General features: G+C 35.2%; 1 protein-coding gene across 3 annotated transcripts in view; it reads right to left on the minus strand.

The window, feature by feature from the left end:
• Dcc (DCC netrin 1 receptor) overlaps nucleotides 1-19,256 on the minus strand; it is a 1,292,030-nt gene that overhangs the window by 712,500 nt on the left and 560,274 nt on the right. For all 3 annotated transcript variants that reach the window (XM_045143229.1, XM_004667488.2, XM_045143230.1), the window contains exon 3: nucleotides 13,246-13,530. In XM_045143229.1, coding sequence (XP_044999164.1) covers nucleotides 13,246-13,530 — 285 coding nt within the window. The remainder of the gene's footprint in view (nucleotides 1-13,245; nucleotides 13,531-19,256) is intronic.

A 19,256-nucleotide genomic window follows, 5' to 3' on the forward strand; every position in this document is an offset into this window, starting at 1 on the left:
AAAATCCTAAAAGTTTAATGACTAAAAAAGAAAAATAAAAAGGGAGATACTTAAGAGCAAATTAAAGTCTCCCTCCAAGTTTTATAGTGATATAGCTCAAAACCCTATGAGGTGTGAACATTAAATTCAAGGGTGCAACTCTTGTGGACTAAATTGATTTTAATTGAAACAGGATGGATTTAGTAATCATTGAAATAGTCACTGGTGTTCTAGCTATATGAGCACTGAATATTCAGGTCCAAATAGAGATATTCAGGTAAAAAAAAATGAAAAAAGATTTTCAAGTGAATTAATGAACATGGCTTCATTATTGGAAATAGTGACTTAATTCAAGCTTACAATGTACTATTTCATAAAGTAGGTGTCAAGTATATACATATATGTATACTCATATATGTATACAAATATATATTTATACTTATATTAATAATATACATAATATAGATGCATTATATATACAAGTACATATTTAATATATACAATTAATATAATATATTATATCATAATATTATGCATTATATATATATTTTATTTTTACATATTGAAATAACAATATAACTCACATATGCATACACATGTTAAACATTTTAATGTAAAGTGTGGATAAAATATGTAAATTCTAGGAAATATTTTATGATAGCTTTATATATTCATATATGACTTTTTTCTGTGCCAAATGTTTATATTAAAATAACAAAACAGCCTTCTTTAATGTGACACTCATAGAGAAGAATACATAAAATTATACAACTGGTTATTCTAAATTGATTTCAACCATAATTTTTTGCTTCTCCTAAAATACTGTCTAGGTTTTTCCTTTTAAAAAGTTATGTAGAGCTGTAAGGGATTGCTTAGTGGTTAATGCACTTGGTTGGGAAGCAAAAGGACCCAGGTTCAATTCCCCAGGACCCACATAAGCTAGATGCTCATGGTAACACATACATCTTGATTTTTTTTTTTTCTTGCAGTGGCTGGAGGCCTTAGCATGACCATTCTTTCTCTCTATCTGCATCTTTCTCTCCTCTCTCTCAAATAAACTAAACTAAAATAAAAAAAATATTTTAAAAAATGTAATTCTTTGACCCAATATATCTGACATCAGAGTAGTATATAGGAAGTTTTTCTTGGAATGCAGAAGTTGATGTGTAAACAAGGAAAACAGAAAAGTCATTAATTACAGTGATGCCTTCCCTTGGCTTCAGACATGCTTTCAAGAACAGAACCTAGTCTCTTTGTAATGTCTTTCCTCCACTTTAAAATTTAAGTGGAAACTTTGGCCTTCTTTTATCTTTATCTGTTACCTGAGTTGGCAGAGACTTTTCCAAATCCATTAGAGACAGCATGATACAATCGTGTATACAAAGGGCCTCAAATTGTTGGCTACTACTGAGGTCCCTAAAGAACTTTTGTTCATGTAGGTGATATATACACACATTTACAACATTAAAAATCAAATTAAGTTTGTTAAATAGCTTTCAAAATAATGTTTCAAGAGTAATCATGAATTAAAACAAAATATTATTGAGGGTACTGGCAGTTTTACAGTTTTATAAATTTTTCTAATAAGTGGATTAATAAATATAACATGGTTTATTGGGCTACTTCTTAACTCCACATTTATCTAAATGTGCTTTTCACAAGTCACAAGAAAATCTCAAATTTAAAGTAGGTATGTAACTATAAAAGGAATATTTTGATAGACGTTTAGGTCATTGCAGACAGTAAGCTTTAGCACCATTCCAAATTTCAATGAGCAGTATCTGAAGTTAATTGTGTTGTGGAGTCTGACAATCTCAATAAACATTCTGTACTCTTATAAAAATCCATTGGTATATCTTGAATTTGAATAGTTCTTTCAGCCATGCATGACTGTGTCATATCCAACAATGATGGGTATTAGACAAATCATCACATAGTATCAGCAATTTTCATTTGTTACTATCACTGCCAATCCCATCAGAAATGACTTTGAACGTTGGAAAACTGTAAAATTCCCAGTTAAAAATACAAGGATTTCAGATTTCTAATTTTAGCTTGGGAGCTTGAATCTCACCCTTGGGTGCAAATATTTTCTATGAAGGATTGGCTCTTTTTCCATATTTGATAAAATATCTAACAAATGCTCAAGTTCAAATACATATATTTTTCATTTCGATTGTCTATTCAAGTTAAAACAATGACCCCAGCAGAGAAACATAAAGTAACTTGTTCATTTTGAATTTCAAATATTATAGAAGTGTTCACTGAGAAAAATTCATTGTATTTTGATTTTTTATGTGTATTTCTCTCTTTGACATGTAGGATTTAAAAAAATAAATGAATTTAGGGATCAAGATCAATAAAATTAGTAACTTTTACTGCTTTATCAAGGTCATTCATAAGTCAACAATAGTAAAAATTCAACAAGGAATGTAGCATCAGTATTAAAATTGCTGACCTTACAAATCCTCTCACAAGGAATCTAAAGTTTGTGAACCATTCCCTTAGAACTGATGAAGACTCGTTCTCTAGTCAGTCATCCTGAAACACCCAAGAATTCTACTTACTTGCAATATGAAACAGTTTTGCATATTTCAAGAGAAAATGGATTGATATTCCTTCTTTCCCCTCTTCTCTCTTTCATTCACCTTCTTTTGCCTTTTTATCATCATCATTATTATAATTACTACTTCCATTGTGGAAGCAGTACAAAACAGATATGTCCACCCATTATCTTTGAGAAAAAAAAAAAAATTTAGGTAGGGTTTCACTCTAGTCCAGGCTCACCTGAATTCACTATGTAGTCTCAGGGTGGCCTCGAACTCATGGTGATCCTCCTACCTTTGCCTTCCAAATGTTGGGATTAAAAGCATGTGCCACTATGCCTGGCATCTTTCAGAAATTCTATTCAAAATTATCGAACCTCTTGAATCATATAACATGACAGATTTCACATATTCAGCAATATAATCATCAGTCGTCATCGGGGTCCATGTCTTAAAGAGACATAAAAATGGGTTGTATTATAAGTGTGGAAAAAAGTTGCTATTCAAAGGAATTTTCTTTAAAAGGGCCATTGTTAGGCAGTATAATGGTCAAAATACTTGAGTACGAGTCTGGGTGCAAGCCAGAGTTTATTTTTCATCATGAAAGATATTTCCCAGCACACCAGGAGACCCTATCCTGTTGTCTATCTTCAGAGCAGATGACTACCTTGACCCTATCCATCACCTAACCCGAGACACTAGGGTGGGAAGAAACACAGTGATCCTAATTTACTGTGTGCAGCAATGGTCCCAGGTAAATGGAAACACATGTCCACTTTTGATGACAACCCTTAATAGATTCACTTTGAAAAACTATTATTTAGGAACCTCAACAGTAAACTTATACTGCTGAATCTTTAGAAGAGCTAAGGCATAAAACATAATCAATTCAGGGCTGAAGAGATGGCTTAGTGGTTAAAGCACTTGCCTGCAAAGCCAAAGGACTGGTTCAAATCTTCAAGACACACATAAACCAGATGTACAAGGTGGTGCATGCATCTGTAGATCATTTGCAGTGGCTGGAGACACTGAAGTGCCTATTCTCTCTCCCTCTCTCTCTCTCACACACACACACTCATTTTTTCTCCGAAAAAAAATAAAATAAAAACAAAAATAAATCAAATCATAGACTGCTGGCATCTGTCAGTAAAACATTTATGTATGTATGTATGTATATATGCTTGTATATGTTTGCATGTACACATGTATCTGCCATTTTTACAGCTTAGTAACTGCTATCTTCAAAATAACTAGTAGTGGCCTTTAGTTTTTATGCTTTCTGATTGCAAAACCTTTTTTCCTCATTGTTTATGTATTAGTGTTCTTTATTAAATCCTTGCTTCAATGATATATGACACACTTTTCCAGTTGGAATTAAAGAGCACTACAGGCTACTGAAGAGTATTCTGTTTGATTTTCTCCAAGGCATAAGAGACACAAGTTAATTTAACTTCACAGAGATAGTTTCATTTGCCTGCATCCTTGATTTGGCTCTCACCTTCCATTCTCTGGCTGATTAGCTATCCTCTTTCTCGTTCTGTCTCAGTAGGTCCTGTTTGTCTCTCAATACCAGCAGGGATAGGGTCTAATATGTGCTCTGAATGAAAACCCCTTCTAATTTTGCTTAGAAAAAATATATTTTACTGAAAATCATCCAAAGCTACATTGATCACAGGAATGAAAGTGTGCTTAATAAAAAAATGAAAAGCTCAAAATAAAAATGAAAAGCTCTATCTGGCTATAAACCAAGGAGCTTTGAACATGGTGGAAGAAGGCTTTCTCTGGAGTGGTTATTGTTCTCTATGATCCTATCATGTTCCTTATTTACAACAATTTGGTACTGAAAATGACATTCATTCTCTCTGTGTAAGTACCCCTACATCTGTTCATATTTCCTCTTTCTTTTCATGAACACACACTCACTGCTATTTGTGGTGAGGATTTGGAGGAAGGGGGAGAGCATCTATTCTTATCACTAGCGTATGGCTTCCTTCTGTCTCACAAGCACATTTTGGTCTAATGGTTGATTATGTGGCAGGGTGAAGGAAGTGATTCTTCATTTTTAGAATGATTTCAAATTTTTATGTAGCTGATTTTAGAATTCCATAATACAAGTGTTACCACTATGATGTGTCCAACTTAATTTTTCATAATTTATACATACACATGAAGAATCGCTTAAAACTTTCCAGAAAAATAATGCCTTTTTGATAAAGTAAAATTATTTTGATTATTTCTTATTTAGTCAAGGGTAAATCAACAAGGTATACTTATAACTGGACAACATGTGTTTCTTTTAATCTACCAAGAATAAATTGGTGTTTAAAAAGAACAGAGAAGAGCCTGGAGTGGTGGCACATGCCTTTAATTCCAATACTTGGGAGGCAGAGGTAGGAGGATTATTGTGAGTTCAAGGCCACTCTGAGACTACAGAGTGAATTCCAGGTCAGCCTGGGCTAGAGTGAGACCCTACCCCAAAAAACAAACAAACAAAAAACTCAAACATACAAACAATACAGAGAAGAAAGCAAGCCTTCCTGTTGTTTCCACCATTTTTTGACACTTGCACTGGTAAGTTATAGTTTTGATTTCCAGACACCCTGAGGGAAAGCTCTTTGTTTATGTGTTACAGAAGACAGATTGACTCTTCAGTCTCCCCACCAGGGCTTCTAAATACCATATTAGTAGTAAGGAGTAAGGTAGAACTTACTATGTATTGGTACTGATACTCTTACAAAAAAACAAAGTGTCTCTTTTTCTAAGGAACATCCATCTGTCTGTATAAAAGAGTAACCAAGTATATTAGTTTTACTTTTAATCTTTTAGGAAACAGCAAACTGTTGGGGAATGGTGTCTAAGAAACATAGCCCAATCAATAATTGGCATTACTCAGGGTCAAGTATGAAAACTAGTGGATATGGTGATAGGAGATCACTGGTGACATGGCAATGATAATCAGGGCATCATCATCTTCATCATCATAATAATAATAATAATAAATAATCTGTATAGTGGGGTTTTTGAAACATCATAAAATTATACAACTATTTTTACTAATCTGAAAATAAGATACCTTGCATTTTATGAATCTAAGTTTTGATAGCTGATAATGTGTGATTATAACTGTTTTGTGATTTTTAATAACTAGAGTTTTGTGGAGAACTGGTACTCTTAGACAATAGGAATAGGAAGGGGCTAATGTGGAATGAAAAAATAATGACATCCTTGGAATAACAGTATTTGAAAAATATGAGCTAATTTACCTCTTTTCTTAAGAGATGTGCGGGTTATTTGAATGGAAAATGTCCCCATATGTTTGGATATTTGAGCTCTTTCAGGAAGATTGGAAAAGTCTAGACAGCTTAACCTTGTTGGAGAAAGTGTCACTGAGGAAAGTTTAACAACACAGCCTAGTCATGTTGTTCTTCTGTGTCTATACCTACTCCCTGTTGTTTTTAAGATGTGATGTCAGCTGCCTGCTTCTTCAAGTTGGGTATTTAGTCCCAGCAATGAGAAAGTAACTGCTACATGTAACAGGTACTAGAATAGGACCATTGCTACAATAAACCTAGCCATATGGTTTTTATTTATTATTATTATTTTTTTGGAACTGGTTTACAGGAGGAATATTGAAGGATTTGGAACTTTGGACTAGAGAAGTCTTAGAATGCTGTCATCAGAATTTAATAAGCCATCCTGGTAGAAATTTCAAACTTGGGAGAAATGGGGACAATGGATGCTCAATTAATGTGGCTCTAGGAAAAGAAAAAAAAAAATACAAATTTCCAAAAAACTGAGTGAAAGGCAGCTCATGTGCTATTCTGTCAAATAAACTGCCTGTGTGAGAACTTGAGGAAAGGGGAATATAAAAGTAAAGTATACTGTCTCTGGCACAAGAAATTTCATGGAAGAATGACACTGTATCTGTGATATAAATTATTTTGATGCCCTGATTCAGATTTACAATGAAAGAGGGGAAAATGAAGAGCTGAAAAATTTAAAGTTTAGCATAGAAAGAAATGTGAGCAAATTTAAAGGACCACAAAGAAAATTCAATACCTTCAGTTAAAATTTTTAAATAAATTACTCATCACTGAAGTAGACCTAAAAGGAATCCAACATGGTTCAGGGAGATTTTTGGAAGGGGCAGAAAGATTGTTAGAGCCACAGTTGGAACATTCTTCACAGAGACATTGCCTATTACCCATAACTGATGGCTAACTCCACAATGCATGACCCATATTCCCCAAAATGGAGGGTCCCTGCAGAAGTGGGAGGACAGAGAGGAGGCTAATGATGGTACCATCATAACTGTATGCATACTGTAAATCCACCTACTACTAATAGTAATAAATAAGGTAGAGCTGGAGAGATGGCTTAGAGGTTAAGGTGTTGGTCTGTCAAGCCTATGGACCCAGGTTTGATTTCCTAGTACACATTTAAGCCTGATACACATGGTGGCACATGTCTTCAGAGAAAGACCTAATCTGTTAAAGGTTTAAGATAGGAAAAAATATGGATTTTTTTGGAAAAGAAAAGGCCTGAGTGAAAAATGCTGAAGGTGGTCTCTACTTCCACAGGGTAACATACAGTTGTAGTCCAAAGCTAGGATCCATCCCAACCTCCTGACAGAATTTGCCAAAACCACTCTTACTGAATTGGAAGAATGAAAAATGCGAGATGGAATGTGCCATGGAGTATTACATCATTGTCCCAGAATGATGATGAGATTAAGAAATATGTGGCAGGGTTAGAATCACTGCAAAGAAGCTTTGGGAGTCATAAATCTTCAAGTAGAAGCCTTATTTTCAATGTGGACCGGAATATTAGACATGGTAGAACCATAGTACGTCCAACAAGGAAAGCTGGCACTTAGGGCTCATGTGGCTCACAAGAGTGTCTCCAGGAGTACTTGACACACAGCAATATTAAAACTAGGCCAGTTATAAATGACTGGTAGAAGAGTTGCATATCTTTCACTTTAAATTCAAAGCTAAAAATAACTAGGTAGGGGGCTGGTGGGATGGCTTAGTGGATAAGGCCTTTGCCTTCAAGGCCAAAGAACCCAGATTCGATTCCTGAGGGCCCACACTGGCCAGATGCATGAGGGGACACACAAGCCTGGACTTCATTTTCAGTTGCTGGAGGCCCTGGTATGCTCATTCTCTCACTCTCTCCCATCTTTCTCTGTCAAATAAATATGTAAATATAAAATATTTTAAAGTATTTTAAAGTAACTAGCTGGGAAGGTGCCTTCATTGACAGTTAAAATAGCCAGAAAGCATAACCTCTGCTTCCAATTTTTCAATGCAAAGGAAACACTCTTAAAGGAAATGATATCTAGTCCAGTGAACAAAGCATCTGTTCTGCTAACAGGGAGAATTTCAGTTGTCTGTGTCAATCAAAACACCATGCTATTCTTTGGTACCAAAATTTAATCCAGAACCAAGACCTGAACTCCTTTCAATGCTGTGAAGGTTGTACCACATGAGGATGGTGCAGAAGAAAGTTGATGCTAGCAAAGAGGGATTTCTGTGGTTGAAGAATGAAACTGTCGCCATTGCATCAAAGTGCAAACTGAAGTAGCCAAGCTTGCCCTCAAACTAGTTGTGTCTCAGACTCCCATGCTCCAATAGCACAGGCCTGCGCTACCATACCCACATAATAACATATTTTTGGTTACGGTATATACATGCTTTTTTTTTCACCTAATGCCATTGGATGCTTAAATCAATTATATAGTAGTATAAAAAGAACTTTTAGTGTACTTGGAGTTAAAAATATTTGTGTGACCTGCTCTGTTATGATATTTACTTTATTACAGCCTAAAGCTAACCCTGCAATGTATCTTAAGTAAGCTTGTTATCAAATTTGAAATATAACCATTATTTACTAAGTTAAAATTTTAATGCAACATTGAGTTAATAAATTCTTAGGGATGAATAAAATTATGAAGATATTTATTTTAAGACTAAAGATGTAATTTTATTTTACTTTTTATTTTATGAGAAAGAGCTACAGAAAGAGAAAGGAAGAGAAAGAGAGAAAATGGGGGTGGCAGGACCTCTTGCTACTGCAAACAAAATCCAGACACATGCGCCACCATATTCATAGGGCTAGTTTGTTTTCTGCGGATTCAAACCTGGGTCCTTAGGCTTCACAGGCAAATGTCTTGCCCTTTAAGCCATCTCTCCAGCCCTGAAAATTCTACTTTTAAATAAGATAAACAGAGGATGTTCCAAATTTTCTTTCAATTAAAAATAAATATTATAAGCCAGGCATGGTGGTGTACACCTTTACTCCCAGCACTTGGGTGCAGAGGTAAGAGTAGTGCCATGAGTTTAAGGCCACCCTGAGACTACATAATGAATTCTAGGTCATCCTGGGCTAGAAATAGATCCTTCCTTGAAAAATCAACAACTAAATAAATAATAAATAAATATTACAGAGAAAAAAAATCATTCAAATATATTTTAGTCTAATTTAATCCATTAAAAGCCAGTACCTCTAATTATACAGGCATTTCACTTTGGTCTATATGGGACCAGGGTCATCTAATTGTAGTTAAATGAATGAATGAACAATAGATTGAATTGCCAAATGAGCAATTCAATCAGGCCATTCACAAAAGTGAAATATGAATTCCCATACATGGGCCACTTATTTTAGTAACCTAGTGCCCAAAGCAGACATTCTGCAATTCCGTCTGCTGCTACCTCTCAGATTTTATGAACTGTGAATAAAGTGATTTTGACAACCACAATGGCTGCTTCAATCCATCACATACTCCCCATCAAATAGGATGATATGTGTAAAGCATCTCAACTCATAGCTTTTTCACTGATATTTCATGATATGCACTATAACTGTAACTACTCATTTATACTAATAAAATGTATCATTAGTCATAAGCAAAAATTCAATTAATCATAAATCATTAATCCACAAGTTAAATTAGTTACTAATTCTCCTGCTTTTGAAATAATATGCTTTCATCTGAAAAAAAGTATTGTTATAAAATATTTCTTTTAAAATATATAATTTATTTTATATTAATTGCCCTCTTCCACTCCTAGCTGCAGTGATATGTCTCAGAGAAAAACAGTGAGATGTCTTCCTCACTCTATTCTGATTCCACACTAACCCCTAGAAGCCACATTTTATATAAGACCCACCCTTAACATCCCAGTCATTCCTATGTCTGAATCCCTTCTGATACCACCAGAGTAGCAGCTCTTGGTCAGTTTTTGCCAGGATTAATGTAGCAATTTCCTAACTTCTTTCCTTCACCATTTATCTTCCCTTCTTCCAGTTTGGCCTCTCTCCAATGATTCCCTACACTTTGAAATACCATGTAATACAATGTGCAACTTCCCTGTAAACCCTTTCTCTTTCCTCTCTCTGTGTTGTTCCTGATACTCTTCTCTCATGCAAATTTCCCTTTGTTGCCTCTGCCTTGATGGTCAAGATAAGGGGCATATCTTCCCCAGTAGAGCAAGAATATTTTGGCTTGCTTTCTTCACAGCATCGACTATTGCTTTATTTATTGTTTCCAAAGGACTCTATGCTGATACAGGAGAAAGTCTTCCAACTCTTCTTCCTAGCAAGATGGCAAGTATGTTAGAGTAAGCCACAACTTTGTTGAATATAGTATGTAAAATGATACTATTTGATTATTAAAATCTAAATTTAATAGAGCCTAGTTACTTGGCAGTATCAGCGATCTGAGATGTTTCCCACAAAGTTAAACAGGCACCTAAAATTAAGTTACTTATAAGTGCACTATCCCCTGTAAGCACACATATCAAAATTGAAGCTGGGTCTGGTGGCCCAGACTCAAACTCCCTGTATGTGGGAGCTTGATACAGTAGAACTCAAGTTCCAGGGCTGTCTGAGTTGCTAAGGAAGTAAAAGGCACCCTGGAAAATTTAGTAAGAGTTTGCTTGAAAACAATATGTATGCACATATGATGACTGGGACATAAGTCAGCAGTGAAGAGTTTGCTGAGGATACATTCGCCCTAGGTTCCACCTCAAGTATTACAATAAATAAACAGATAAAAAATAATCTAAACACTTTTCAATTAACTGTGGTAATAGCAAGCAGGGGAAAAAGTTGTAAAAGTTCATATTAGCAGTAATGTTTCAAATGAAAGCAAGAAATAAATCATTTAACATAGTGCTTAAGCGACCATGAGGAGAAAATATGTTTTCAGTTTTAATGATTCTAATATTACTTTTTATTTTATTTTTTAAGAGAGTTTCACTGAAGCCCAGACGTCTAGTGATTCCCCTGCCTCAGCTTGCCAAGTGCTGAGATTGCAGGTAGTAGCTACCATCTTGGCTTCTGATATCACTTTTAGCGCTAAGTCATGTCGATAAATCATATGACAGGTATCTTTGCCCAATTTAGCAAGAGTGTGTATAGAGAATGGGCAATCTGCATGTAAAATGTTTCAAAGTGATGCCTACAGAAAGTGGAAAGTGATTCAAAAAAGATTAACCACTAACAAGATGACAGAAGCATAATTAGCAGCTAAGAGAAGCTAAGAGTAATGATTCATCCTCTCATTCAGTCTTGCATGTATTTTGACTCTAAGCTCAGATGAAAACTTGAGGATAAAGAGTTCAAACAAACCATCCCTTACAGGTATCTTATGCATACAAGACAGGCTTGGTCGTATATGAAAACATTGTGCATATATTAGTTATTCTCATGATTCCTGTTTTACTGATGTATGTGTATGTGCAGATACATGTGTGCCAGGACATGCACGTGGAGGCCAGATGGCAACCTTGGATACCAGACCACACTTTCTATCTGGTTTAAGGCAATATCACCTATTCACCAGCCTAGCTAGCCTGCAAACTTCTGGGGGAATCTCCTCTCTCTACCTCCCTTCTTGCATTGCTAGGCTTACAGATGTTTGTGGACTAGTGAGGACTCTTGATATGCAGACTCAAATAGTCACACTTCCATGATAAGTGCTTTATTAACCAAGAAATCTCTCAGCTTTCATAACTTTTTAAATTATAACTGAGTCGATGATAACTTAAATACAAGTTGTCATTAATTATATTCGTTTTTAATTTCAGTTGTCATTCTGATATGAAATACTTATACACCTCCAAAGTAAACCAGCATCTTCTTGTTTTTAATAAACTAACAGCCAGGCTTTAAATAAGTCCTCATGGATTACAATTCAAATGTGTTTTACAACATGAGCCAATAAAGGTAAATGGAAATTTAATGATTACATCTCTGTGTGCTTCAATTTTTTTTCCACTTCAAATTTAATATTTAATTAATCCAGCTTGATTCCTTAATGCCACTGAAAAACAGACATCTCTGTCATATTGAGGTAATCAAACATATCTTGCCAATTTTCTAAATGTGGCTTATCTTGGATTCAAATCTGATTGATTTAACAGATGCATTGTTTAAGACATATGACTATAAATATTTAAATGTTATGTATGTAATGGAAGTCTAAATAAATCATGTATGTGTTGGGAATAAATGCTACACTTTCCCCTGTCTCTGTGAAGTAGAATATATCAGCTCTGTAATAGTTATTAACACTTTGAAGACAAAAACTCTGTAACAAGTGGAGGCTGGAACATGGAAAAATTTCCTTATTTAAAGTACTGGGAAACTTTAATTAAGTTGCTAGTTTGCTTTCGAATGACTTACAGTCTGCATTGCTGAACTAATTGTGAGAGCCACGTGTAATCAAGGCACGTAGATGGGAGCCAGCACGAGTTTAAAGGTAGTTCATCCAAGCTACTCCAGTGTATGCTTGTCTGTGATTCACGAAAGTAAGTAAGCCTCGTAAGTGATTGAAAATTGGAAAGTATAGGTTGCGTAAATATGTGATAGTATCAGTCATTAGAAAAGATATTAAAAAGCACCCAGTCCAATTTCTGACCACTTAGGAGAAGAAATTAGATGACCAGAATTTTACAGATTTGACAGAGAAGAGAAAGGAGAATAAAAGATAGGGATAACAACTTCTCTATCATAAGATTAATCCTACTTCACTGTGATTATATGTATGTCTCTATTCATCTAGAAGTTGATCCTTACATATGATGCTTTGCAGAAATGAGTGTGCATATAGATGAGTAAATATTTGTTCAATATTAGTTTATGTTTTTTTCTTACCCTCACTAATCCTCATTTCATTTTTTGAAATGAGGATTAGAACTATCATTTAGACTCCTGCCAGAAGAAAAAAATTAGACTCAGAAATACTTAACAAGAGGCTTCTCACAAAGCATAGCCTATCAATGGAATGAGTGTCTGAATAAATAAGAGAACAAATGAGTACAGACAAAGCTGTTTGTATAAAAATTTTAACAAGACAGAAAAACATAAGACCACCTAGTGTTATACCTTCACTTACTGTGTTAGCACAAAAAGGAGAAATAATCTACAATAAATCTCAGCAAGCAATTTACAATATTGTAAACACTACAAAATACATGTTAGAGGAAAACTGTTGTCTGATATATTCTAGACAATACCACTGTGGAGATAAAATGATTATCGATCTGGGCGTGATGGTGCACATATTTATTCCCAGCACTCAGGAGGCTGAGGTAGAAGGATTGATATGAGTTCAAGGTCACCCTGAGACTACATAGTGAATTTCAGGTCACCTTGGGCTCGAGGGAGACCCTACTTCAAAAACATAAATAAATAAAGCGTATCCAAATACCTGATAAAATTCTGACTTCTGCTTCATTTCCTATCCTGGAGCTGGCTGGATTCCGTGCTGAACATCTGTAGATGCCAATATCCCCCGGTTGAAGTCGGCTGATCTGCAATGCACCAGAGGGCAAGACCACCACACGTGAGTCTCCTGGGACTGGAGTGAGGTCTTGTTGATTTTTCTGCCAGTATATGGTTGGCATGGGCTCCCCAATGACTTCACACTTGAGTAGCACTGTATCACCCATGAAGGCTGTGATAGATTCTGTCTGGGAAAGGAATCTCAGAGGTCCTAGGGGAAATAATAAACAAGGAAAGACATGTCTTTCAGATAGGGTACAATAATAACCAATAAAACATTTAAACTTCTCATTCTTTATGAAAAATTCCATGTTACAAATTATTTTCTTGAACACTCTTCACATGACATGTCTGACATTATACCTAAGTTATGTGCTAAATTAATGACAAAGATGTTGCTATTTTTCTCTGGAAGTTTGTATAGTTATTGGTTAATTAGACAGTCATGTAAAATTAAACTATCAGGTACAATAACTCTATCTTCAAAGATGGTGAAGTTGGACACAGAGATGTAAAATTCTCCACTCATGTTCACATCCTTCTCATGTGATAAGCCTACAAGCAGGACTTTGTTCTGAGTCCTGATGTTGTTCTTACTGGCCCAGTGTTGGCCTAAGGTCTGTGAAGTCATGGGAATTCACGAAGTACTGGCTGTATGCATAACCTAGGAGAATTTCAAGACAGATAAGTGATATAAACTGACCACTCTATGAACAGTCTTCTGTATTTTGGCTGCTTAAAGTAAATTATTATACGTTTTTCCAGGTATACTTGTAACATATAGAAAAAAATAAACATTCTAAAGTTGGAATTAGAAGAGCTTAGTGTATATGTAAGAATCTTTTGGTAACCTGTTTTATTTCTTGGGCTACAAAGTGGAATGATAGCTAGTACATGTGGCCACTTTAATGTCCCTGAAATTATATATGAAAATCGTGCATTTAATGAGCATTAGGAAAACAAAGGAAGGTAAAGAAGCTTCCATCACAGAATGTCAATGTGGTGGTGAGAAGCCTCTAGCAAGATGATGTGTAGGAGAGGGCAGGAGGTATTTTGATATTGACTTATTGAAATCTTGAGAAAGAGGATATGTGTGATCCTGAACTTTTGTTCATGAAAATCATGAGTTATTAAGTGATCTCTATGATTTTTGTCATTATTAATAAACATTGAAAATGTATATTCTAGATGTAGTTGAACCTAATAATTTTATGTATTTGCTTTCTTTTCTATGCATCACAGTTGCACTCTGATAATTTCAGTTTCCTTTGAATTTCTTAGGGTAGCTTTCATTGTATAGACATTACACCATACAATTTCATTAATTCATCAACTCGGGGTTCATATCAGGGTCTAGTAATCATATTTGATGTTGCAAAGATAATTATAGTTTTATTTTACTTAAATCAAAGTTTCTAGGTCCAAGATGAAATTTTATCAAAAGTTTTAATATTTTTAATCAATGTTTAATCAATATCAAATTCTATTGTACTGCACTTTTTTTTTTTTTAGTTTTTATTTGAAAACACAGAGAATGGGTGCACCAGGCCCTCTAACTGCTGCAGACAAACTCAAGATGAATGCACTGCTTTGAGATTGTAGCTTTACATGGATACTGAAGATTAGAAACCAGGTGGCTAGGCTTTGCAGGCAAACACTTTAACGATTGAGCAATCTCACTAGCCTTCTATTGTGCTTCATTTTAACTATTGATAGATTGATCTTGGGTCTATTAATACTTTGTAAACTAATTTTCTTCATAAGCTGACCAAAATTAAGCTGGATGCAGAAGCACAAAAGTAAATGGCCAGAGTCAAACACAAGTTAATGAGAGACAAGAAGAAACACGTTCATGAAGTCACATGTCCTTGGTGAAGGTAGAAAATCTCCTCTCTTTCAAAGATTAGAGTCTTGGTACAAGAAACCCAAAACCCTGATAACAAAATTTGTCCTGGATATGGTGGCATTTGCCTTTAATTCTAGCACTTGGGAGGTAGAGGTAGGAAGATCACTGTGAGATTGGAAACGAGCCTGGGACAACAGAATGATATCCATGTTAGTCTGGGTTAGATTAAGATCCCACTTCAAAAAAAGTCACTATAATATGGAATAGATAGAAGCTGTTGAAAGCTACCATCATTGTGCCCAGTTGCATAAACCTATCTGCTATCATGAAGATGCAATCCCAAGAAGATGATGCAATAGTAGTTTTGAAGGATGATTAACTAACACAAGACCATGCAGAAAACTTTATATTGATTAAAATATTATTTTATCAATTGAAGTTTATTCTATATATAAAGATGATAAGATGCAACTCATTATTTATTGTATGTTCTGATTAGCATAGTTTTAGGTATAACTATGGAATTTTTCTTTTTTTTGCCTGAAAAGACCACAATTTATTGAAAAAAAATTAGTATCTAAGAATTTCAATAAATCACAAAGTTAAGCCAAAGACATTCACAAACTGATGTAGCATAATAAAAATGCTGAAAGTCAAAGACAGTTAATTAAAATTACTCAAACAAAACAATACAATACTTAGGGAAGAAATGCTTTAAAATCATGCCAACTCAGAGTAAGAGATCAGTAGGCTCTGAAAAGTCAGTTTATTTCCTTTCCCCAATGCAGTTGCTCTTGTAAAAGGCTGTAGCTCCCTTCAGGGAAGCATGGGAGAAAGATTAAGTCACTTTTAGCAGTGTATCAGGGTCCTTCCTCCCACTATTGAAGGGTTCAAGACCTATTAACTGGCTCATTTTAGAAATGGTTGAAAGCCAAAAAAAAAAAAAAAAAATCGGTTGAAGGACCATTCTCTGTGACTAAAGGAAAAAGGAAACCTTACATTCACTACCCTGGAATTGTTCTGCTCATACAGATCAGCCCTATAGGTATGGGAAGTCAGACCAATCTGATCATTGCTTTTATCTGCTATCAATTACATTGAGCACACAAGTGGATTTAGCACTGCAGTACCTCCATATGACTTACTGCTCTAGGATCTACTATCTCCACTGCATTTATGTTTCCAAACTGGCAGGCTGCAGCTCCTATTTTAAGTTCTCCATACAGAGAAGGACAATGACCACAGCTCTTTGAGATCGTGGTGCTTCCTCCACAAATATTTCTTAAAGTAATCAGTGAGGGTTTTCTGGATCATCCAATTGGAGTATGTATTGGTTGTCTTTTCATATTGAAATCAGACTTTTCTTGTGAATAAAGCAAAGGAAACTGACTGAGAGAACAATGAGAAAGGCCATAGTGTCAGGGCAAGCATGCTTAGGGTTTTGGTCTGTATCTAAAGAATAACAAAGGGGGAAAGAAAAGCTATGGTTTATGAATTTTAAAAGTGGGCAAGTCTAGCAGTGACAGTCTGCAAGCAATTGCCAGGGCAGGTTATGTGCATTCGTGTTTACATGTCCATGTGTGTATGGGTGCATGTGCATGCCAGAGGTTGACATTCAGTGATTTTCTCAATAACTCTCCATTTTATCTACTGAGGCAAGGTCTCTCAGGTGAACTCAGTGCTCACCAAGTCAGCCAGTCTAGCTAGCTAGTTTACCTCAGGGATTACCTTTCCTGCCTTCCAAGTGCTGGGATTAAAAGCAGACCACCATCTCCATGCAGCATCTACATGGGTGCTAGGGATCTCAACTCAGGCCCTCACACTGGGGTAGCGTACACTTTATCCACTGAGCCATCTTCCTAACCACCAGTGCAGGTTTTATGACAAATTCATCCAACATTCCAATTCTCAAGTCTCATGATCTAAGAAATGTATTTCAATTTAACCATAGATCCCACATCTTCAAAATGGATAAGATTCCAAGTGAGTTAAAATAAGCATAATATTGAACCAATTCATAATTAGCCTATTGCTTACCAACTACTTATATGATAATCTCACATTTCTGTGGAAATGAGCAGAAAATTCATAGCCCAGGGAACAAAAGCAATGAGTCATTAATAAAGAATATTAGGGCTGGGCCCAGTGGTGCATACCTTTAGTCCCAACACTCAGGAGGCTAAGGTAGGAGGATCACCATGAGATCAAACCAGCCAAGGGCTACTGAGTGAGTTCCAAATCAGCCAGGGTTAGAAGGACAATCTGCCTCAAAATAAATTAGTTTATACCTTTTACAATTCCTTCAGGTTGTTTGTTTCGTGGAGAATTATTTAAGTGTTTATTTCTATCAGGTTTTTCATATTACTTCAATTTACAAACCTTCTCTACATGAGAAGTTTTCATAATACTATAAAAATAATTAGACTTGAAAACTAGCTCCCTGCACAAAAACTTGGCTGCCTCTCTCCCTTTCTTTCTCAGTATTTCTTCTCCTTCTTCTTATATTCTCTATAGCCTAGACTTTTCTCAAACTCATGGCAATTCTTGGCCCCCCACCTCCTAAGCACCGAGTATACAGGCAGGAGCCATTAAATCCAGCTCACTTACCATTAAAATTTAGTTTTTAGCATTTTTCAAGTATAATTGATTTTATCTTATTCCACTCCCACATTGCTCTATTCCCTCTCCCCCTTGTCATCATTTCTGCTTCAGTGTACATGTTTCATATTTCCTTTGTGTGGTCCCTCACAATGCTCCTTGGCATCTCTTACTGCATGTTCTCAGTCACCATTCTGTCTTTCAGGTTTTACCTAGTTTTGCACTTTTGTACACATAAACTCAAAGACAGATAGAGAAATACAGAAAGAAACAGATAGATGATAGATATATAGACACATAGATTATAGGTAAGTAAGTTATAGATATAATGCGAGCTAGGACCTGTTTATGAGAAAGAACATGAGGTTTGTGGCTACTTCTTTTAGTTTGAGTCACCCTGCTTAATATAATTCTTTATAACCCATCTATTTTTTCTTTCAAAATTCATAATTTTGTCTTTCTTTACTGCAAAGTAAAATTCCATTATGTATATGTAGTACATTTTAATGTTTAGCCACCTATTAAGGGGCATCTTAGAAGGCTCCATTTCATAGCCAGTATGTAAAGAGCAGCAATGAACATGGGGAAGTTTCTTGTAATAGGGTGTAGAGTACTTATGTTACATACTCAGGAGTGGTATAGCAACCGCCATGGATTTCCATGACAGCTATAATATACTAGTTTGCACCTCCAGTAGTACTGAATTAAGGGTTCTTCCATTGCCAGTGCTTGTTTTCAGATTTTTTTATTTACTTGTAGCTATTCTGACTGGGGTGATATGTTATCTATGATATCTCAAAGTTACATATATATATGCATACATACATACATACATGTCAGAATATTTCTCTGATAGCTGGAAATGTTGAACACTAAAAAAATACTTACTGGCCATTTGGATTTCTTCTTTTGTGAGACATCTGTTCATACCATCAGCCAATTTGGTGAATGGTTGTTTTGTTGACTTATTTGTTTGTTTCTTTGTCTATTTTAGTATTCAGTTTTTGGAGTACTTTATAAATTATAGATATGAGCACCCTATCTGAAGTATAGTTGGAAAAAGTATTTATTTCTCCCATTATTGCAGATTCTTTTTCCTATACTGAAACTTTGTAATTTCATGTTGTCCTATTTGTTAATTTTTGGGATTATTCCCTGTGCTGCTAGACTCCAATTTACAAACTTTTTGCCTATGCCTATATTTTAAAGTATATTCTCTGTGTTTTTCACTATAAATTTCAACATTTATGATTTACCTTAATTTCTTTGATCTCATTTGAATTAATATTTATATAGGGTGAAAGATATTGTTCTATTTTCAATAGAGGGAACTAGACACATGCACTATTCTGATTTTAGTATCAGAGAACCTGATTTACATCTGAGGTGAATTTACACAGAGTGGAAAAGTGAAAGGAATCAGTTGAATTTGAACCTAGCTCATGACTCAAAGTCCATGTTATAAGATTTTGTGTAGTTTGAATCTAATCAAG

The sequence above is a fragment of the Jaculus jaculus genome, chromosome 2 (assembly GCF_020740685.1).
Source record: "Jaculus jaculus isolate mJacJac1 chromosome 2, mJacJac1.mat.Y.cur, whole genome shotgun sequence".
Classification (NCBI taxonomy): Eukaryota; Metazoa; Chordata; class Mammalia; order Rodentia; family Dipodidae; genus Jaculus; species Jaculus jaculus.